At 43.9% G+C, this 23,771-nt stretch overlaps 1 protein-coding gene across 1 annotated transcript; it reads left to right on the top strand.

Annotated features, from left to right (window-relative positions):
- The first annotated feature begins 805 nt into the window (after positions 1-805).
- Positions 806-13,952, top strand: prkcq (protein kinase C, theta). Its single transcript, XM_036517756.1, has 17 exons — positions 806-1,238; positions 2,998-3,197; positions 4,177-4,237; positions 5,444-5,621; positions 6,094-6,125; positions 6,222-6,307; positions 7,267-7,396; positions 7,937-8,046; positions 8,629-8,737; positions 9,121-9,248; positions 9,647-9,820; positions 9,989-10,080; positions 10,215-10,277; positions 11,181-11,319; positions 11,872-12,060; positions 12,446-12,574; positions 13,144-13,952. Exons 1-17 carry the CDS (start codon positions 1,121-1,123, stop codon positions 13,300-13,302), a joined length of 2,097 nt encoding a protein of 698 aa, XP_036373649.1. The 5' UTR covers positions 806-1,120; the 3' UTR covers positions 13,303-13,952.
- Positions 13,953-23,771: the final 9,819 nt, after the last annotated feature.

Consider the following 23,771-nt stretch of genomic DNA (forward strand, 5'->3'; position numbering starts at 1 on the left):
GGGTAGTTTTTAAAGCTTTGGCAATGGTTCTGCACAGCTCCTTTCACAAAACCTATTTTGCTTTACTTTTTAGTTTTCTTCTTATTTTTATTTTGCATTATATAAAATAATAATGAAAATATTTTTTATTTATTAGTAATTATTTTAGTATCTGTAGACATAACAATTCCTTTGGACACAATTATTCCGAGTTCATGGGCAAATTGCTATTTTTAGCCTATAGCATTACTTCTGTGATGTGATCAGTGATCACTAGACATTGCTATGTCTTTGAAATCTTCATACTTTATACCAGCTTCCATAACTGAATCCTTTTGTAAGCAGTAGACTGCTGTGTGCGCGAGTGGGTGTGTGCATGCTTTCATGTGTATGTGTATGTGTGTGTGTGAGTGTGTGTATGTATGTAGGCATGTGTGTGCATGAGTGTGTGTCACTAACAGACAGGAATGAAAGCTTGGAGTTTGAGCTTCATGAATTCCGAGTCCCGAGTTTAATGTTACTGATCTATTAATAGTCTCTTGTACTCCCAGTGACACAGAGAGCCTCTCATCTAAATATCCAGTTCCCGCTTTTCGTGTGACCAGATAGTAACTGACAAATGACATTATTCCATAGAAGAAGGTCAGATTTGATGTTGTGTGTTAGTAGTTAACATTGTATAAATGCAGAGTTAGCATTTTATAAGAGTTTTCTGTTTGGTCTTGGTGCTGACTCACCGGCTATCTCGGGTTCATGACGGGAAGCCCCTCCTCTTGCCACTAAAGAGCGAGGGATGATTTGACGAGCTGCCACCTGTGGCCCCGTGACTTCTCTGGTGTTCCCTCCCTCCCTCAGAGGGAGAACTGTATCTGCCTGGGTACCTTTATTCCTCAGCAACGCCCTCCTTGGAACACCTCTGTCTTGGCACTCTCTTTCTTTGACTTTCTTTCCTTCTCTATCTCTCTCTACCCTTGCCCCCTTTCTCTCTTTCTTTCGCTCTCCTTCTCCTCCCTCTGAGAAGAAGCTGTCACGCTTGGAACATTTTCCAGTCCAGTGCCGAAAAGGTCACTCTAAAAAGAGGCCTCTTTCTCAGCTGGAGAGTCAACATTTAGCTCTGCGCTCGTCTACTCGGGTCTGCGCCATGCCAGCCTTCCTGAGGATCAGTTTCTTGAGTTTTGAGTTGGACCCAGGACTGGCGTATTATGAGGAGGTCCTCAACCCGTACTGTGCTGTGTCCCTGAAGGAGGAGGTAGAGACAGGTGAGCCACCAGGGGGAGCTGTGGGGACACATGACTTTGCTATGTGTATGTGTGTGTGTGTGTGTGTGTGTGTGTGTGTGTGTGTGTTTGTGGGGGAGAGGGGGTGATGTTGGTTTATGTGGTACTCCCGTTAGGGGCTCACAAGTAGATATACACTTTATACACTTAAACAAGGAACTTCGCATTGCTTGAGTAAATAGCCAGCTGCACTGTATAATTGGACAATATATGAGGTGAACTATCAAAGTTTCACTGGATAAGACTGTTTCACTACAGATAAATAATGGAATGTAATCTGTAGACGCCTACATATGTGTGCTATCTTGTATCTGAGTCTGATAAGTCTGGTTTATGAACTGTGCCTACAGCCCAATTCTACTAGCACATTGCTACAGAACTGCAGAAAGGATATGAATGACATTAGAACTTTCTCATGTACTTTACATATATTATGTCATAGTCTGCAACAATTTTTCTATGCACATTACCTACAAATAGCTCAAAAATAGACAAGGTGAAAATATCTATGTGTTTGACGTTTTGTTTCCCATTCTGTGCAATATTGGAGGTAAATGTCACCATACGGCTGTGAGCATGTCAGCATACAAAATTAAATGCAGTTGAGCATAGCAGAGGAGAAGCATTTTGACTGAATAATCACAGTGCTGCAGGGATACGTGTTACAGAATCACAGATCACGTGACAGACATCTGAATGGGCCCGTCAAGGCAGATGTCATCGCTGAGGGGAAAAAGAAGGTGTGTCACTCTTGGTGCACTAACAGAGCGTCTTGGTTCTGTAGGCACTCAGTTTGAGCCAGATATGTGACAACCGGAACCAGCAAGGGATGGGCTTTTGTTCACTGTCAATTCATTTTTTTCGTGATTGTTGACCTGTTTACAGTTTTCAATATTTTTCACTTATTTTCGTGAATTAAGAGTGGATTATAATAAAGTCAGTTTTTCCCTGCACAGAGATATGCAGTGGCTGAAAGGAACAAAAACTGTCCAAAAATCAGAAAGCAGCTCATCTTAATATACTCCCCAAAACTAAGGCCAAATCCCAAATTACAGCAGTAGAACCCAAATCAAAACCACCAGCACTGAAAACACCATCCAGACTGTTGTTGGATGGAGAGGTGCACTTATAGTTTAGTGAGTATGCTGCCAAGTGTCTTAGATCATAAAGGCACTTTTTTGAAGCGTAGACTGGGACCTGCAGCCATGTCATTTGACGTCAATGACTGGGAGCTGGCATCAGAACCCTGGGACTTGGATGGATGCCAATGAATTAGTCTGATAACATAAAGAGGGTGCCCCTATCCTTTGAGAGCGTCCTGTAGCGTCCTGTAATTGTAGTATGAAAACTAGCTGTGGGAGGTGTGCATGTGTATTTGAGGATTTCAGACACCTTGCTCCACACTGTTGCTGTTGTTGCAGCAGTGATCATCTTAAATGCATAACTGGTAGCTACTAAAAGGAAGAAAATGCAAAGATATGTTTGAAAAGATTTTATGCTGAGCAGAAACAAGGAAAATTACTAGGTTTCTGAGATGGCTGGGATGGTATTACATTCAAGTTAATAAGATATGATTGGGAGTGCCTATAAATGATCATAAATGGTCATTTGAAAGGACTGAGAGTGATTGACACAAATAATTAGGTCATTGATGCAAATGATCCTGTCATTTAGAGGTATGTATGGTCGCAAGTGATTGGTAGAGGGGGGTCACATGACTGACGGCTCCGTTCCCACACAGACAAGGGGCAAGCGTACGTGCAGAAGGGACCCACCATGTTCCCTCCCTGGGGCGCCACCTTCGACGCCCGCGCCCACGCCGGCTGCATGATGCACGTGGTGGTGATGGACGACACGGCCGATCTGAGGTCGGAGGTCAGCGTGCAGCTGCAGGGGCTGGCCGTACGCTGCAGGAAGGGGAGCGGCAAGCTGGAGACCTGGGTGAGGGCCGGAGGGCGGGACCCCCAGGGGTCACCCGGGGGGGTCAGGAGGAAAGGGACCACATGACCTGTCTTCCGCGTTATACAGACGGCTGGATGTGTGGGACAATTCCACATAAAAATACATTGAAAATAACACTTTTCTTTCTTTAGTTTTACTATTGTCCACATGCATCAAAACTATGAAATAACATAAATGGAATTATGCAATGACCAAAAAACAAATCAAAACTTGTATTTTAGATTCTTCAAAATAGCTGAAAAGCATTTTTTTAACTTAATTTTTTGGAAAGAAATTCACATGCAGGCATCAACTTCACTATTTATATTTGTCAAAGAAACAAATTTCAAGCATTTAAGCATGTCTTTAGACAAAAAGGTCCCATTATCTTAATCAGGTGTGTCCAAATGACAACATATTTCTCATTATATTACAATGTTACATGTATTATACATTATCACAATATTGCAATATCATATGGGGTGGTTCAGTACAGGGACTCATCCAATATATCTAAGTAAACACAGTGTTCACAGAACAGAGGGAACTCAATCCTTTGTGGTTTATTTAATGCTTGCTGGGGTGCATGAGTCTGAAACAAGTTGAGTAGTAAGTGCAGAAAAAAGATTTGCCTTCCCACAACTATATTGGAGAAAGGATTTTACTCTTATATTAAAAGGGGCAGACAAGTAACCCAAATTGCTTCCGTCACATCTGACATCAAATCAACCTGAAAATTAAAAACAAAATAATGATACCATTTCCATGTACAACTGTAGACTGAGTACATCTGGCTGCCATTTAAGGAATGAATCACCCGTCTCTAGTTCGGTGGCTGCTCTTATCTACAGTGACTTGCAAAAGTTCTTAGGCAATTAACTGCACACATGGTAAAACATGGCATATTTTAAAAAGTGAAGATGATGCAGCTATTTGTGACCATGTGTCCTTTCTCCGCCATCCCCTCTCTTCCAATCAGGTGGACCTGACGCCTCAGGGTCGATTGCAGATGGAAGCCAGATACTTTATGGAGAAGAGCGGTGAGTTTGCCAACAGTACCCCCGGCTCCTGTTTAAGGTAGTCAGTTCAGCAGGTCTGATTGATTTAATTCACATGGAATATGTGTATTTCTGTCATTTTGCAGATGCTTACCAAGATTGATTTACATGGGTTACAGTTTTTACATGCTATGCATTTATACAGCTGTATATTTACTGAGGCAATTCTGGGTTAAGTACCTTGTCTAAGGGCACAGCAGCAGTGTTCCAGGCGGGAATCGCACCAGCAACCTGTTCCTCACCACTGTGTTATACTGCCGCCCCTTGCTGGATGACAGTCCCCTGTCAGCTCATATTCGTACTTGCCTTGGTTGTTGGCCGTTGTGGTGATCTGCATCCTGTTCAAACTTAGCTGCCTGCCTTCTTTCCAAGGGTTAAAGTTCATTTCAGAGTAATTTTATCCATGGTCTCATAACTCATAGCTCATTATGCCCCCAACAGCTTCTTCCTCCACCAAGAATACCAGCTTGTTAACCACCGCCAAAGCAGGCCTGAAGACTATTAGCAATATTTCCATTTAAAATACAGTAAAGTAGCAGCTGATTTCAAAGTGCGTAATTTATGAGACTGAATATGGCCCCGCATGGACATTAGGGGTAAATCACCCTAATGCAGGTGATGAAAACAAAGCAGAAAAGGACAAAATGGCTTAAATGTCTGACAAAGAGCTAAGTTTGTGTTGTCAGTTGGGTTTGGGCGATCCGCACAGAGGGTGATATTCATCTCAATAAACAACACATTTTGCAGTCTACTGAGGCTCTCCATTTTAATTCTGACATTGCTAATGCCCTGTGCCCTCTACGACTTTAATCTCTCATTTATCATGGTTCCATGCTCCATATCCTCCAGGAGAGGATAAACAAAGAGTGAATCTCTGGGCATTTTTAAATCCTGGCTGTAGATCCACCTTTCAGGAATGGAATTTGACTCGTTCAAGTGCTAAGAAAAACAGAAGGTGCCCAAAAAATTCATGCCTTAAATGTATGTTTTTGTATTTCACAATGTTCTCTCAGGTCTCTTTAGTGGAATTAATGCAAATGAAGATATAGTTATCTATTTAGAGACAGACAGACAGATAGATAGATAGATAGATAGATAGATAGATAGATAGATAGATAGATCTATCTATCTATCTATCTATCTGCAGGGAGGTGACAGGGTTCCGCCTATGTCTGTTGCTGTGTTCAGACAGAACGGGACGGGGGGACGAAGCGGCGGAGGAGGCGGACCGAGAGAGTCTGTTCGCCCTGCACCAGAGGCACGGCGCCATCAAGCAGGCCAAGGTCCACGAAGTGAAGAGCCACGCCTTCACGGCCACCTTCTTCCCCCAGCCCACCTTCTGCTCCGTCTGCAAGGAGTTCGTCTGGTGCGCCTCTCTTTAAACCGGCATGGTTTCAAACGTTCTGCTCCGCTATGTAGGTGTCGCTGCCCCAGCGCTGTTTCACTTTCTGCCTCACGTACCCACACACACAGTTCAGTTCAGTTCAATTAAGTTCAGAGAAATTTAGGTTCAGCTCAGTTCAGCTTAATGCAAATTACAATCACATTTCACACTACTCGCTTACTGTATGTCACAGTACACACTTAGTCTACGTCAATTGATTTCACACTGAAGGAATATAAACTCCTGCGAGCCGTCTTTACCTTAACTCTTAACTCTTAATCTAAAATGTTTAATTTCATTAACTAGAATGTTTGCTGCAGTGACATGATCATTGCGTACTCACTTGATGTAGAGTGTAATTTAAATTCCCAGCAAGCACTGCTGTTTTATGGCTAATCAACATTTCAATTAATGTTTCAGATGGTTTTTTATTTTTTATTTTTTTTGTCATTAGGGGTCTCAATAAACAAGGCTATCAGTGCAGAGGTGAGTGCCATTTTCACCTCTGCTGTTTCATCCTTTTAAACTGGCCTCCTTTAAGCAGAGTCTAACCATTTCTCTCCACTCTCCGCTTTGTTGCAGAGTGCAACGCCGCCATTCACAAAAAATGCATCGACAAAGTGATCGCACTCTGCACAGGGACAGCTGCTAACAGCAACGAGACCATGGTAACCATTGTGACATCAGCGAATGGTGTTGGCAAAGAAACTTTTATCAGTCAGTTTAGATTCTGAACTACAATAATCTCTCAAGTTGCATGTGCCATTTGTTTTAACTCTTTTAGTTTTAGACATTAGTCATTTTAGAATTGCTTGTGGTACATTTAGCTGACATAAGAAATGGAAAAGCCCAGAGGTTTTTGCCTTACAGGACACATGTGCTCCTTGTGTCTAGGACAACAATGATGCCAGGGTCAAAAGTTAATGACACGGTGGTCTTGAATGGTGCAAACCATGCCATTCTCTTGTGTGGATTAGGGAGGTTTTCTCTACAGGGAAACCACTCCCTTGCTTCTATATTGATGTCAGGCTTTTTTAATAAACACTGTTTCAGTCTGAGGTGGCACATGAACCCCACTGTCTTCTGTGAGCATGTGCTGTATTTGTGACAGATAAACTGGAAGCCATATTCACATGCCTCACCCACCCAGACACAAGATGATTAGCTGTTGTGTTGTGAAGGCAGACAGGCACAACCAGTATTGCCGTTTCAGGACAGAAATGATGAGTCTCATTTGTATGCATGCCGTTACAGTACAAAGATGAGTATGCTGCTATGAGAGGAAAATAAAGAAACTTGATTTGTTTCATATATTTCTCTTCTAGAAGACTGATTGAGCATAAATGACAGTTGGGAGTGATGGTTTTTCAAATGTTAGATGGCAGCAGACTTGCTCATTCTATTCATAGGAAAGACATTAGTTATGCTGATGTTTGAATGAGTACATTTATATAGCTAGTCAGACATTTTCATTTGATGCTACAACTTGAAGAATTCATTTTGACCGGTTGGGGGGCTTGTTGTGAGGTGTCAAAGTTCCAGTCAAGAGGGGCACAGTTCCCCTCTCTCCCTATGACAGCATGTGATGTTATTGCACGGTATTAACATGTCTGTGTCTGTCTTCCAGATCCACAAGGAGCGGTTTAAGATCGACATGCCCCACAGGTTTAAAGTGTACAGCTTCAAGAGTCCGACCTTCTGTGAGCACTGCGGGACACTGCTGTGGGGGCTGGCCAAGCAGGGCCTCAAGTGTGACGGTGAGCGTCTGTCACGTGACATTATCACATGAAACGATCATATGGCATCACTTTGCTAGGGTAGGGCTTGAGTGTGAAGTGTGTGCTCTGTCCCCTCAGCATACGCACACATAAGTATCCACACTTCTCTGACTCACTGCTGAGGAGCACAACCCAGAGTGTAACACTGGAAATGCGAGATCTCACAAAGGACAGCATGAAGAGAGACACATCTGAGACAGATAAATTGTAGTTTAACATTAAATTACATTAAACAGTAAATATGTCAATTACATTAACATTTAATATACACTGAGGATAGCTGCACAGATAACTACAGATAAAATTTATTCTCCTTTGGTATCAGACCCCTATAACTCATCTAGAACACCTACCCACTTATATCACAAATAATTCACCTGTATCTCTGGTGTGTCTCTTCAGAAGAACATCTAGTAAGATTAATCTTGTTTGTGTGTTCTTTTTATGGACAGGATTATTGTTTTGGTGGTGAGTGTGTTCAGTGCGGTCTGAGTGCATGAATAAACGTTCCCTCCACAGAGTGCAGTATGAATGTCCATCACAAATGTCATAAGAAAGTGGCCAACCTGTGTGGGGTCAACCAGAAGCTGATGGCCGAAGCATTGGCCATGATTGAGAGCTCCCAGCAGGTCAGGGTCATGGTCATGTTTGAGAGCACCCAACAGAGCAGAATTATGTAAGCAGTTATTAAGTACATTAATGTCTCCTTTCTTTGTATTGTTCAAACACTGAGGAATGTCTGTTTTAACCATAGTATCAATATCACCTGCCAACACACAACCCCCGGGGGAAATCTCTGGGACTTTGGTTTGTCATATGCAGGTCATACACAGGACATAACCAGCTGTGTGCTCAAGCGTCACAAGGAAACTGGTCCTTCCCCTGAGTGAAACCAAGCACAGTGTTTAATTAATGATGTAAAGTCAAAGTCCTGACTTGTGTCATTAGTATTCATTTCCCCTTTAAGCATACTGAAACCTCAAGACGTTGTGTTTAAGTTCCCTTTACCTAGACTTTATCCAACCAGACTGAGGCAGACAGTGTTTTCAACTTTGTGAGCAAGAAGTAATGTTTTAGGTTAGAACAACTTTGAACATTGAGACCTCTACATTACAGCTTTTGTTGCTTTTCCTTAAATATTGCGGTGATCTGCAGTTGCTAGTATTTGAGCTGAAACTAATGCCTTATTTATTCTTCTATTGAATATTCAGGCCCGAAACTCTAGGGAGACTGATATCATCAGCTTGGGTGGTTCAGCACTGGTCAGAGATCCGTCAGGATGTGTCCAGTGCTTCTCCGTCCCTGCTATGGGACGGAAAGGTACAAAAAATATCAGATCAAAAATCTAGGGTTGGTTATGACCAAAATAGGACCATGGGTGGTTTAGAGCCCATTGGTGACCATTTAGCTGGCTCTTGTGAAATGTGCATGGTCCAGTTGTGGTCATTTTGCATTTGTTGTGATATAACAACCTATTCATTTGAATACTGAAGATTGGGATGGAGTGGAATTATATTAAATTGCTACCAAAATGACTGCTGACAATTCATTAAGATCACAGCATAAAGTCCTCTCTGTCCAACCTCTAAAACATAGGCCTGGAATCAGTATGTTTGATCACATCAGTGTGTAACAATGATCTGAAACAAATGATGTCACACGCATTTGGCTGATGTCGTTTCATCCCTCCCCCCCTCACCCAGAGCCCCCGGAAACTTCGCAGGGCGGCATCACGCCGAATGTATCACCACATTTGCGCCCCGTGATCCCGAAGTTCGCCATCGACAGCTTCGTCCTACACAAAACGCTGGGGAGAGGCAGCTTTGGCAAAGTCAGTGCTGGTCACCAACCGGAGCTGTAGCCTGGTCTTTTTTTCCCCTTTGTGTGGGATCTGACCCTGCAACCTTTTGGGGCAAGCTGTCTAAATCTTTCACCACAACATCTGTTGGATAGTTTGGATGAAGTTTAAAGGTTATAGTTGTATTTAAATAATGAATTTTAAAGGCAAAATTTTCTTCTCCATGACTGCCCTTGTCCACTACGTCATAATCCAAGACAACTTTGGTCTTTTCCATTATTGATATTAATTACTTCTAGTTGGATATTTACTGATGCAGTTCAGGTTAGTTCTGGAATTCCAGGGTAAAATGGTAGAGTTCTACAGAGGATTTGAACTTCTGGTTTCGGGTTCAGTCCCATGACGATTTTTCCCCTTTACTGCCATTGTAGGTATTTCTGGCAGAATACAAGCTCACAGGCCAGTTTTTTGCTATAAAAGCTCTGAAGAAGAACGTTGTTGTGATGGGTGACGATGTGGAGAGTACCATGATGGAGAAGAGGGTCCTGTGTCTCGCCTGGGAGAATCCTTTTCTCGCTCACCTGTACTGCACTTTCCAAAGCAAGGTACTGTCATACCCTACCCCCTCACATACTCACCTGTACTGCACCTTCCAGACCAAGATACTGTACTGCTGTAATGTACTACATGCTCTTTGGGTTGTCCTGGAAATTCACATAATAATTGGGCACTGCAATAATGATCCTGTTGACAGCACAATTTTTCTTTGACAGGAAAACCTCTTCTTTGTAATGGAGTACCTGAGTGGAGGTGATCTCATGTACCACATACAGCACTGTCGCACATTTGACCTGCAGAGATCAACGTAAGAGATGCTCATCTTTCAGGCTTTTGGGCTCAAATCACAGAGACAGAACTGGGGTCGTTGTTGCACATTGGAGGTTGGGAAATGACACTCTCTGCTTTGTCCTGACATCTCTGTCAACCTTAAACCACCAGGTTCTATGCGGCTGAAATTGTATGTGCCCTCCAGTTCCTCCATTCCAAAGGGATCATATACAGGTAAATACAGATGCTAAAGAGAAAGCATCCTGTATTTATACACTGTTGTTGCAGAAATGTTTTCTTAACTAATAGCTGCATTTAACTCTGTAAATCCATGCAGTGGAGGAAAAAAACCCATAGTGTAGAATAAATTGCCTTGCCAGCTGAGATGTGGTATCAGAAGGTGTCTGCAGTTAAATGTTATGCCCATTTGAAAAAAAAAGAAAAGATCCTGAAAAGTTAAAAAAATGTATGCACTTAATTCATTGGAGATATGTGTATGACACACAGGTAATCACAGAAGTTACAGGGAAGGAACTGTATAAAGCTAAATACACAGGTAAAGTACTGTGGAACAATAATGTATACAGGACAATCGATATGCTGGTAATACTGAATTGTATGTAGAAAAATACATATTCTAGAGAAGAGAAGGAATTGTATGTATATTGTACATAGGATAAGTTAAGTGGAATTCTGCCCCATTCTCAAAGGTGATGCCCCCCATTTTTGGGCATAGCAGTGTGGGGCCAGAAAAGGGTATGCTGGATACAAAACTGTGGGTTTGAATACCAGGAGACACATTCTTTGCACTTTTAAGCAGGGTTACATCATTTGCATAGCTTGGATTCTTTTTTTGATAATAGCTGTGTTAGTCTTCCTAGAGAATGTGTGAAAAGCTAAACGCTGTAAGCATAGGTAATGAGTGAGTCTTCCTGGTTCAGTGGGAGGTGATGATGTTTTAAATTATGTGGAATGTTATATCAGTCAGGGGATCCACTTCTATTTGCCAAAGCACATTATTAAAATGTACATTTTCACGAAGAACAGAGCATTGTGTATTTCTCCAGAAATGGCCATGAGGCCAATCTGAGACAAATAAGAAGAGAGATATTTTTCCCGGTGTTTTTGTACCCACAGAGACCTGAAATTGGAAAACATACTGCTGGACAGCGAAGGACACATCAAGATCTCAGATTTCGGGTTGTGTAAGGAGAACGCGCTGGGAGAAGCAAGGGCGTCCACCTTCTGTGGGACACCAGACTTCATTGCACCTGAGGTACCCTGCATTGCCATTCGTTCAGTTCCAAAAGGCCTTTTCGGTAATTACCTTCACAGTAAGGCTTCAGATAGTTGCATTTGATGACATAATACCTAGAAAGACCCTAAAAAGTCCTAAAAAAATACCTAAAATACCTAAAAAGTCACATAACGACTACCTTTTACCTTTGGGGGTTCAGAAATAGTGAGCTCTAGTACATGCTGTACAAAAACTGAAACATTACTCACATACACTTCATTTTATCTTTAACTCTTCATTTTAATGAAAATGTACTTCTCTTTTTGGTTTGGCAAGTTTTATAATACTTTGGGTGAGTCAATGTGACTGAGGCAGTCACCCACAGGGTCATTATCACAGAGAGACTGCAGAATTCCGGCAGTCCCCTAATGAGCATCACCACAGGGATAGAGGAGTAAGACCTTTCAAAACACTGATTAGTTTGACGAGTTGCTAGTTTCCTTCATGAAAATGTGGAGACTGGGAGGGGGAAAGGAAGAGACACGCCGAGGGGGAAATGACATCACTTAGGAGCCGATGATGTTGTTGCAGATCGTGCTGGGGCAGAAGTACGGGAGCTCGGTGGACTGGTGGTCCTTCGGGGTGCTGCTGTACGAGATGCTGATCGGCCAGCCTCCCTTCTCCGGGCGGAATGAGGAGCAGCTGTACCGGTCCATCCGCACGGACTCCCCCTTCTACCCCCACTGGCTGGATCAGGACGCCCGTGACATCCTGGTCAAGGTGCGCCCGTGCAGTCGCGGTCCGAATGTAACGTCATGTGACACTGTCCTGACAGTGGCCAGACTGTTAGGGTCGTCATGGTGTCGTTTCACTTCTCACGCACATCCTTACCTGTTCAGTCTGCTGGGTCTAGGCTGGAGCAACCTGTAGGAGAGGCACAGATGACTCAAACACAGTGGTGTAGAAGAGGATCTGCCTATAGCCTGTGTGACCCCATATCATGCCATGCCTCTTCAGCACCTTTAATTAATGTTATGTGAAACTGCTCACTTTTTCCATCGCTCTATTTCAATCCTTTGTGCTTGGAACCCTAACAAATGCTTTGATTGGTTGACAGAGCAGTGGGCGTTGACTAACCATATCTCTGTTTCCTGATTGGTTGCAGCTGTTTGTGCGGGATCCAAAGAAGAGACTAGGGGTGAAGGGGAACATTAGGGAGCACTCTTTTTTCCAGGATATCGAATGGACTGCTCTGGAGAACCGACAGGTGGAACCGCCGTTCCGACCCCTAGTGGTGAGAGAATTACCTTTTTACTATTCATAGGCTCATTAGCATTGGCAAATATATAGAGCCACAAGATCGGATGCAGTGTTCTGGCTGTCTTCACTTTAGGCCCACTCCAATGCTTCGTTCAATATGACATTCCACGCTGGATTTGAACCAATATACTTCAGGTCTGAACCACATCTTATTGGTTCTGACGATCAGGTGTCAGAGTTTCCTTGTGTTTGGATCAGCTATCTAAAATCAAGTCATCCACATGTAACAGTGACATAACAAGTGTGTAAAAACTGTAATAATAGCACAAATAACATAAACAGCTAAACAGCAGTCCTAAAAGAGATATTTAAATGTGACCCTGGACCCGGGTAATTATCTTGAATTATTTCAGTAAGTATCTGGATGTGTGAATTTAAAATATGTTCAAAAAGTTATCCCAAATGACAAGGTTTGGGACCAAATAAATGTTGGTTAATAGCTATGGAGTCTGATTCTCTGCCTCTTCTGACCCGCAGGCAATGAGTGGTGATATATTCTGGCTCTACTGCGAGCTTGAATGTTTGCCTTCTGTTTATTTTCAGAAATCTCCAGACGACTGCAGCAACTTTGATATGGAGTTCACCAGCGAAAAGCCGAGGGTGTCCCACGCGGACTATATCCTGATCAACAGCGTGGACCAAACCGTGTTCAGCAACTTCTCCTTTGTCAACCCCAAGATGGACTGTGCCAGGAAGCCCTGACACGCTCAGCGCTGTCACAGACGGGCAATGAAAGCAGTGAGCTAGTAGTGCAGGGTTCTCTACCCCGCTGAAGAACCATTCACTGTTTTTATTGTGTCACTGCGAACCAACACCTGATGAGGATCTCAGCTTCATGGGGTCAATGATGGGCAATCAGTATCTGTGTTTCCAGCTGAACTTCAGCATCAAGCAATGCATAAACTGGTCATAGTCACCTAAAACATGAAACATCACAGATGTTCGCTAGTCAATTTGTAATCAGCCCTCCGTTGAATTGTATTGTATTAGATGTTCTTGCTCATGGTTTTTTTTTAGGGGGGGTTTGCTCTTGAAAAATGCTGCGAGTGAGAGAAAGCCGCTCGAATGGCTGCACATCCCTGTGTATCTTTGGAATTTATTTATAGACATTACCTTCAGGTATGGATGCTTGTAGAATATACAGCCTGTTGTTAGATCTTCCACAGAGACCCATTTAGTCAGTGTTCGGATGAGTCACCAGTGTAAGAGCTGAGAGGTTAGAAAGGTTTGAGAGCCACAGAGGCCCTCAGGGGACTAACTCACCTCCACCCCCCTCCCCCGCCACTCACCGCAGAGAGAGAGAGCGCTCCCCCAACGTCAAACCGCGGCTTTGCTCTGAGTCACGACCGTGCACCGATCCAGTGGTGCAGACTGAAGTGGGTGCTCTGTGTTGCGTGCAAAGGGCTTCAATAATAAATGAATACATGTATGTTTCCATGCAGCACTGCCACAGCTGTGCCAAGAAGGCTATTGGTGGAGGACCTGCAGTGCCTTTGCCTCTGTGAGCCAATGATGGTCCAGCTTGCCAAAGGAGTCATCATTCACAAATATGTTAATGACCATCTAAGTTGTTGTTTGGGAAATCATCTGGCTGCATGACTCCTCGAATCGATTCCCTTGGTGTCATTGACCAGCTCACTTAAAACCTTTATAAAAAGCAGTTCTCATCTTCTCTTAATCCTGCCTCGATCTTTGCATGCCGTTGACAAGGTGACGCAGCTGTGGACAGCACGAACAAGTGATTGTGACACAGTGATTGAGATTAAGAGCTGCGTGGCACGGCTCCAGTCACCCGAGGCGACCTGCGTCCCAAAACCCACGGGGCCCCGGCGGCTGGCTTTAGCAGCTCTTCTGATCTTCTTGTCAAAGTCTGCAGGGACGTTGCGGGGCTTCGTTGCCTGAATGCACTTTAATGACCGCGCGTGATTAAGGTTGAGCGATCTGCAGAGGAAGTGACGCACTTCACAAAGAGTCACTCCTGTTTTTTTAGACAGCCTGAACAGCTCACCTAGTTCATTTTACTAATTACCACCCCTTCCCACTCCCTGCCCCCCCAAAAAAATCTGAATCTTTAAAAAAAGGCCTCATGTCCCCCCAGTCCTGTAGTAACACTGCATTTTAAAACTTGACAGGAAAATGAACCAGCAAAACTAGATAAAATATTATCTTTTTATCTAGTTTTGCTGGTTTCTTTCAATGCTTGTCCATTGTAACTGGAACAGTAATCTAACACCGCTCACATCAAATTTAAACTCTGTGTTAAGTCATTTACATGTCTGGCCACTAGAGGGAAATGTTCCTCCGCAAATCCATGGCAGAAAAATAACTTCATTGTTATCAGTATTCCATGAGTCACCAAGTGCGTGCCCATGACTCACAGTTTGAATATTTTGAAGGCATCACGTTCCTTATTGCATCACACCAGCGCGGCCTGATAAAAGAGGCATTGTGTGTTATCTGTTGTGGTTTTCATTTTCCCTGTATATTTCAATTTCCCCTCAGGAAACAAATTCCTTGAGTGTGTCCAGTGTGGGCTGTATCTTTATTTTAATTCACATCTAATGCTTTTTAGGCAAATTCAGGTAAAGTTAAGGGGTTCTTCCCGTGTGAAAAGGCAAAACCCTGGAAAATTCTTGCGCAACTGTGGCTGTATTTGAATTCGTGCTTTTTCATGTGTTATGTAACAGGTGACAGGTGGCACACAAACATCTCACTGGAGCTGTGCGTTCCCCAGGGTGGCAATATCTGCAATAAGAGTGAATAAAATTGTCATTTTAATTTAATTATTGGCTTTATTGGGCTCTAAATATTTCACTGTTTGCGCTGCGTGTTACTGGTGCTGATGGTACCCGACATCCCCAGTAATCTGTATGAGGTGAACCAGGTCATACTAACCCACTGAAGAGATCCGTTCCCTTGAATACCTGCTTTCATTTGGCTTGCTGAAGCACCCCCTAACCCCCATCCCCCGCATCTCAACAACAGTGTGAACTGAACTTTACCTTCACGCGAAGCCGTGACTCAGATATTCGTGGCTGCACCGTCGCGCGGTAACGGGATCAAACGGACTTATGATTACACAACACAGTGGCTAAAATCCTCCGCTCCTTGGAATAGCTCCCTCCGTGGACCTGCGCCAAGAGCGCTCGAACCATCCCTTTGACGTGGTTAGCGGGATGTCGACTGTTAACTGCTGAGAGTGAGGTCACTTCTGCAAGACCGTAATGAAAATAATCACATAGAGGCACAGTGCGTGGTTTAGAAACCACTTTAAGGGAGCAACTGCATAGGGTTAAAGTGTGGAGTGGCAGGGCACGATATTCGGCTTAATGGAATGGGGGACAGAACAGGATGTACAGGTGCTACCTGAGAGGGCAAGAGTTCACACAGGGGGGATCAGTGTTAGAGGATATAATTGAGGTTTGGGACAGGGTTAACAGGATGAGACTAAGATCTGTTACTTGGTTGGTGGCTTAGATGAGGGTCAGAGAGAGAGAAAAGATTGAGTCCGGCTCAATAGCCAATCCCACACCAAGCAGCGGACTCCATCCAAGACAAATGACCATCAGAGGCCTGACAGTTAAAGCATAGTCAGCAAGCTCAGGTGGTTCTATGACTTTGTGGTGGATTAGATTCAGCTCCATTGGGAGCTGAAGTTAAATAACATGAATGTTCTGTCAAAACAGACACTTGACCCAGAATGCCTCAGTGAATACCCAGCAGTACAAATGGACAACATGTGAAAATGATAAGCTGTGTGGGCATCTGCAAAGTATAATGTAGTGTAATGTTGTAAGCCAAAGGTTACTGGTTTCGTTCCCCAGTGGAGCAATGCCATTGTGCTGTTGGGCAAGCTGCCTCGCCTGAATTGCTTCAGTAAATATTCAGTTGTAAAAGCGGATGATTGGTATGCTGTATAAGTTGCTTTGGATAGGAGCGTCTGCCAAGTGGATGAAAACACAAAAGTAAGGTTATATCAGTCTAGGTTAAATGCAGTAACAAAGGCTCCGAGCTGGAACAAGGGGCATTCACTGACTGCACAAGCAGGCCCTAGAATTCGCGCCCCCAAACTAAGCCCCATGGTGAGGGGGTGAGACAGTGGCCGCATTTCCCAGACGTTGGCACGCGTCACATTCTAGCAATGCTTCGAAGGCACCAAGACAATGCGGCTCTGATGACACGGCGCGGTGACGATCGGGGGGGGAGAGATTGAGAGGTCAGCGGTGATTTAGTCCCATGCCCCACGGTGTGACTCGGTGGCACCCCTAGCAACCGGAGACACAGAGGGGTGAGTCAGAAGGCTCCATTCAAAAACATTGCACTCCTCAAAGGCCATTTTCACATTTGTCCAGTGAAATTCACAATTTTAATCTGCATGATGGTTGCTTTTAAGTGGAGCATTATATAATAGGTCAGGCTAGTATCGAGTCAGGCTGTTGTTTTTGAATTTGTAGCAGTGGCAGTGTAGCATAGTGGTAAGGCACAGGGCTTATAACCAAAAGGTTGCTGGTTCCATTCCCCTTTGGGCACTACTGTTGTACTGTTGGGCAAGGTACTTAACCCACAACTGCCTCAGTATTTATTCAGCTGTATAAATGGATAACAATAGAAAATGTGTAACCTATATAAGTCACTCTGGATAAGAGCATCTGCTAAATGACTGTAATGTATATTTATGTATAATTTTGTAATTTCTCTCAAAGGCTTTGACCAGCACTGTGTAGCTGATTGATTTCATCGGCTGCCCCAGTATACCGTGTGCCCTGTGCACAATCGAACTGGAACAGAACGTCCACTTCTGAGTGGCGCCTGCTTGCACACGTACGTGTCCGCACGGCACATGCGAAGACTCCAGATGAGGGGGGACGGGGGCCCTGTGCCATTGCCAAGGTGACAAGCTGACATTCCGGCCCCTGTTGGAGGGACACACCAGTTGCTTGCTGTTAATACGTGCCCCCTGCTTTCGTGCCTAGCCCGTTCATTGATCTCACAGGACAAAGGGGCCCGAAAGGAGATATCAGTCAATGGTGGAAGATTCCGAAGTATTAATTCCTGTCTTAATCAGGAACATTGTTCAATGTTTTTGATTTGTATCACTGTGTGAATACAAGCAATGAATTGCCTGTCACGCTCTCAGAACAGAAACACATTTCTCACTGTTCTTATGGAATTTGTTGAGATGAAATGGAGTCTAATAGAATGATCTCTAACAAAAATAATTATGACTGATGGTGGAAATAGAATCATGAAATGACCTTTGCCGGGCATATTTGGGCTGGTGCTTGCAGCTTGTGATGCAGCGATATGATTGTCCTTAAATACTGCTAATGCATTCCATTCCAAACCATCTCTCTGGGCTTTATCCGCTTCACTTGCTTTTTTAGCCTAAATGACTTCATCGTGCTGACTGAAAGCCATCCTCAGGAAGTTCTCGGGGATTTGTGTTTATTTTCCATGGCCACAATATCGCGATTGTGTGTGTGTGTGTGTGTGTGTGTGTGTGTGTGTCTGTGTGTGTGTGTGTGTGTGTGTGTGTGTGTGTGTGTCTGTGTGTGTGTGTGTGTGTGTGTGTGCGCATGTGTGTGTGAGAGATAATGTGCATGTGTGTGTGCCATGGGTGTGTGTGAGCATGCATGCAGTATAGGTATGTATATATATTAAACACACTTGTTTGCATGTTAAAAGAAGAGTGAGAGAGTGAGAGAGGAAGGGAAGGAGAAAAAGGGAGTGAGAGAGAGAGGGAGGCAGAGAGAGATGAGAGTCTGTATTACCAGCAGATTGAGATGCACGATGCAGGCTTGTATCAGTTAGCAGACCGTAACGCCATGGGTTGGCTTTCAACCACATTTCCCACACACTGTCAGAAATTAGGCAATAAAAATTGATCTCACTTGTGAAAACAGGATGCTCACAAATTCAGGGTTACGAAAAAATAAAAACCACAGTTGTTACCATTTCAAACACAAATAAGATGCTGCTGTGAAAAATGAGCAATTACTCAGCACATTAGCTGCGTTAGATATAAATACTTGTGGAATATGATTTGTTTCATCAGTGCTGTAATTATGCATGAGTGTTTCTCTGCTCTTTTGGATTTAGTTAGTCACCGCTGCTTGATGGTTTTCCCAGACTTTCTTCAAGCAGAGGTCAGGTAAGCTGTCAGCCCAGTGTCAAACACAAGCTCCCAATGCATACCATCGACATCTCAAGGACAGGGTCTTGGGCAAGCGGACCCACATTGCATTGTGGGTGATTTAACATGCCACAGCCAAGGTTAAAAATCAGCCAGCCCTTCCTGGCATCTGCTTCTGGGGACAGTGGAGCTGGAAGGTCAGGTGAGCATGAAGAAGAACGGGTTATGAGGTCACAGGGCAGGTCAGGCAAGCTCAGGAGACGAAGTTCAGAGAGAGGGCCCTGCTGGAAAAGTCCGGAAAAGACGCAACCTGCGACAAGCTGACCTAAGACCTTCAGCGAAACTTAGTGTCTGTCACCAGGAAGGGAGGGATTATGCAAGAGTGGCTCAACCAGGTTACCTCCAGGTCTGGTGATTTTGCTGAGAACAGGCTGACCTGACAGTCTGCCCTCTTTCTCAACGCAGGGATCCACAGGACTCTCATGTTGAGGAACGTGCCTGACTTCTCATTTAATTTTAAGCAACAGTTTTCCGCAGCAGAAGCCAGCAGAAGGGGAAGTGATCTCCCCTCCCTGAAGACTTCAGTAATGTTTAATTTGCCCAGTGAGAGGTAGACATTCACAGACTTTTTCTTTTGCACGTGCTGTGTGTTTGCATGGGAGCCACGGACTCCAAGTCTGAGTTGAGGCCAACATCTACCTGAATTATTTAAAGGAGGTTTAATCATCTCTTATCCAACAGGGCTGATGTCATCTCAAGGTTCTGAGCTCTCAGAAAAGGGAGGAGCCCCTCCTCTTTTTCCTGTTAGTGCCAATCACCAACACTCCTGACAACCACACAGCCACTCACCTGTGCTTTGTGGCTGTAGCCACTCCTTCTGATAACATCACAATGAACTCTCTGGACTTTTGTTGGAAAGGAAGGTCACAGGGGTAGATTTCAGTGTAGATATGCCTGGAGATATGCCAAAAGCTGGCAATACCCCAACAGAGAACCCTAAGGGATTAGTGCAGAACTGCAGTTCCACCTGACCAATCATGATCACATGAAGACATGCCTCCACTCTAGTGCTGGGTAACGAGAGACCTAAGAGCTAAGTGCAGCCCATCAGCATCCAAGTAACATAACATAGCATATAAATACAAATATAAAAACATGAAACATAAAAACAAATTTCTGCAAAGAACCCTGTGCTTTGAGAAGTGTTGAGTGGAAAATTCAGGGTTAGTTAAAGCATACTTGCCAATTCAGCATGAATCAATGAACAAATTGCTTTTGACCTCTGCATGGATTTGAGCCTGTATTTATCTATATCACTGATAACTTTCAGAGTTTTTGGTTCTTTCAAAGGAATGAGGACCATAGATTTGGCCCTGTTGCTATCACAGGTTTTTCAGCCCTGCTCGCCACAGCGGTGAACTCCTCCTCTTAATCCACTAGGTGCATGGGACAGCACAGCTGAGTCCTGATTGGCCGGGGACAAATGTGCGCAGGCGCTAAAGCTAAGCGGAGAGAGGAATCCAACCCCATCGTTATGTGAGGAAACTCACGTCCACCGCTCTGGCAGCCCCTCCCTTCCCATTGCCTCTCCATCCCTCTGTCTCTCTCTCAATCTCCCTCTCTCTAAACCATGTTTCTCTCTATCTGGACTGTGCCCTCTTTCTGTCTATCTCTGTCACCCTGTGTCTTCCCATCTATCTGTCCATCTTTCCTTCCACCTCTCTCTATTACATCTCTCAAATTCAAATTCAAAGGCTTAATACAATTTGTAATTATTTCCACTGCATATTACAAAATGAAAAAATAACATAAATAATAGGTTTACATCTAAACCAATGTACATGTTTAAAGATGAGACACTAAATGACAGACAGCTTCATGGTCTGCAGTGTCACAGCTACTCATAAATTTTATAAAGAGGATAGAAGAGAATGTCCTGATAGAATAGTCTCATCCTTTTTATTTTATTACTTAGGTGGTTATTATTTTATTACTTTGGTGGTTAGTCGCTGTCCCTCGGGCTAAGGAAGGCTGAAATGTAACTGAATGCAAGTGGGCTAATAGTCCTTCCCTTAACAAGAATTCATTTTTTTCTATGTTTGTCATGAAATTGATATTATTCTTAATTTGTGAAAGCATTTTGAGATTCCTTATTGTTGAATATTTTGCACAGTATAGGCGGAAGTACATCTCTGTATCTACAGTACCTTTCCCGTCTCAGTGATCACATGCGGCTTCTTTTGGTAACCAAGGCTTTTTGCGTCTGTCTTTTTCAGTTGCTAGGGTGTGGTCACAGAGCTTGCGCTCAGTCATGATCCGTCTCCCTCTCTTCAGTTTCAATTCAATCAGCTTTCTTGGTACGCTAAACATACAGCTGTTTTGTGAAATTAACAATCATATTCTCAATACATAAGATTTAAATGGTAAAGAGTAATAAAAATCCACAGAATATGGCTGTGTGATCCTCCTCTCTCTCATTGTTGTCACTCTCCCTAATTCTAATGCCACTCACCCCTTTTCTCTCCCAAGAGCAATGGCAGCCTCTCAGTCTCTGTGAACTTCTCAAATTCAGGGCTGATTTTGTTTATTTTGGCAAAGCAGTTTGCCTTTGTACCCCTGTACTTTTCTCATTTGGTGTGGAAATTCACCCCTCCCTCCTTCTCTTTGTCTCTGTGTGACAGACACTGCCATAGGTACTTCTCAAATTCAGGGCCAATTTTGCATTTTGCTTATTTTGGTGAAGCAGGTGTGTCCTTGTACCCCTGCACCTTTCTCATTTGGTGTAGAAATTCTCCCTCTCAGTTTGAGTGACAGACGCTGCCCTGGGTACTGGTCTGTGCCAGATTGCTCTGGGCAAGGGAAGCGGCGCGCACCATTCAATCTCCCGTCCCATGACTGTTCTACCCGCCTGAGCGGTGAAACACCACACCAGAGGAAAGCGCCCGCCGCCTGAAAGGATACAACAGCCTTTCCTCTCCAGGGAGAAGAAAAAAGCAGGACGAAATGGGACATGAGAATCTCTGCCAAACTGATCCATTATTCAGCAGAGATGTGGGAAACGATTGCAGGAGCGCTCACAGAGGCAGAATTAGAAAGAGGGAGGGTGGGAGAGAGGGGAAGAGAGAGGGAGAGAAAGAGACAGAGAGAATAAAAGAGAGCTAGACTGAGGGAATGAGAAGGGAGAGAGCAGGGCAGAAAGGAAGAATAGAGGGCAGGGAGGGAGTGAGAGACTGGCCGTACTGTGCTGTAGTGAAAGGTATTGATGTAGAGCAAGGGGGGCATCTCACACTGCACACCCCCTTCTGCTCCCCTGTATGTGCGCAGAGCCCTGTTTGAAGAGCAGCTGTGTAGGAAACTAATGGAAGAAGCAGAAGACAACATAACAAAATGACATGATACTCTTACAGGAAAGGAAGAATTTTCAGCCTCAGTACACAATGCACCTCACTGTGCATAGCTGTGCTAGCCAAAACATGGTCTCTGTATTGATCTATGGTCTGTGGTCTACGTGGTGTCCATGGGGCTCTGTGGTCTACTGTCCCTCGGATTGCAGGGGATGCAGTCATGCAGTCATCCAGACCCAGTGTTTATTTTCCCAGCAGGCCTCTTGCTGCATCACTTTTTCCATTCCATTCACTGCCTCGGTTTCACTTAGATATGCCTGTCTGCTGTCACATGCGCGCTGATCAAAAGCACACTGTCTTTTCTATTTTGCATTCATATCTCCGGATCATTACTTCCCTGAAACACGCACATGTGCGCGCGCACTCTCTCTATAGCTACCAGCTTAGACACTTCCCCGATTCAGCACTTCACTGAAACACAAACCCACACAGATAAACAGACATAAACACACACCATAGCCACCAGCTCAGACAGTCTCTTTTCTGAGTCAGTATTCACTGAAACGCACACACAGACACACAGACACAGACACACACACACACACACACACACCATAGCCGCTAGCTCAGTCAGTCTCTCCTCTGAGTCAGTATTTTGCTGAAATACAGATACATCCACACATGCATAACCACACACAGAGACACACACTAAAGAGCCACCAGCCGAGAGGAGATCAAAGCCATAATAAGTAATATTTCTCCTTTCAAAGTTTTGGCCACTCGCTCAGACAGTCTGCTTCATCAAGCTTATAATGAGATTTGATTTTCCTCTCAAATTCCCACAGTGCTCTCTAACTCACACCTACACGTACACATACACACACACACACACACACACACACACACACACAGACAGCAGCCAGACAGCCAGATAGCCAGCCACCAGCTCAGACTGTCTCCTATTTGACCATGGACATAATGAACAATAATGGCATTCTTTGATTCCCACACCACAAAGTTATTGTGCTGCAGGGCTGTGCTGACGAAGTGCCATTCACATCATGGCTTCTGCAACAACTCTGCTCTTCCACTTCTCCAGTTATCCAGAATATTTTCATGTGACTTTCAGAGTCTCTGCGCCTTTCTTGTGCCTCTTATTCCTACCATAATGACCATCTACCATAATGATAAAGGTGGTTTTCAATCATGCAGTGCCACAGTATCAATTGAACATCCATTGTTTTCGACCTTGATCTCTGTTACACTGCTGATAGTCTTATCATATTGTTTTGATATTGCGTTTTTCTTTTGCTGTTGTAGGAGCTCTTTGAAAGGTTAGTATAATTGTTTCACCAGCTCATTGTAGCTCTGCACATACATTGTGGAATTGCTGTCAAAGCTTTGCAGCTTCCCAGATGAAATGTAATTGTGTGAAGCCGCTGTGACATTGCAGCATTGTTCCAATACAATGCCGCAACAGCAGGCTTAACAGGGACGCCAGGTCTTTGATTATGTTTGCCGCAAAAAAATTTCTAAGATGTCTTACAATTTATTTTTCAGATTGATGTTGCTATTCAATGCAGACTGGCCCGGCACAAAATGGAGCATAGAAAATTAACAGGTAAAGAGTCAAACATAGCCATTTTCTGAGTCCTTTACCCCTTCCAGCAGCTCCAGCAGTGTAAGCAACCATT

This window comes from Megalops cyprinoides, chromosome 23 (genome assembly GCF_013368585.1).
Source record: "Megalops cyprinoides isolate fMegCyp1 chromosome 23, fMegCyp1.pri, whole genome shotgun sequence".
Lineage (NCBI taxonomy): Eukaryota > Metazoa > Chordata > Actinopteri > Elopiformes > Megalopidae > Megalops > Megalops cyprinoides.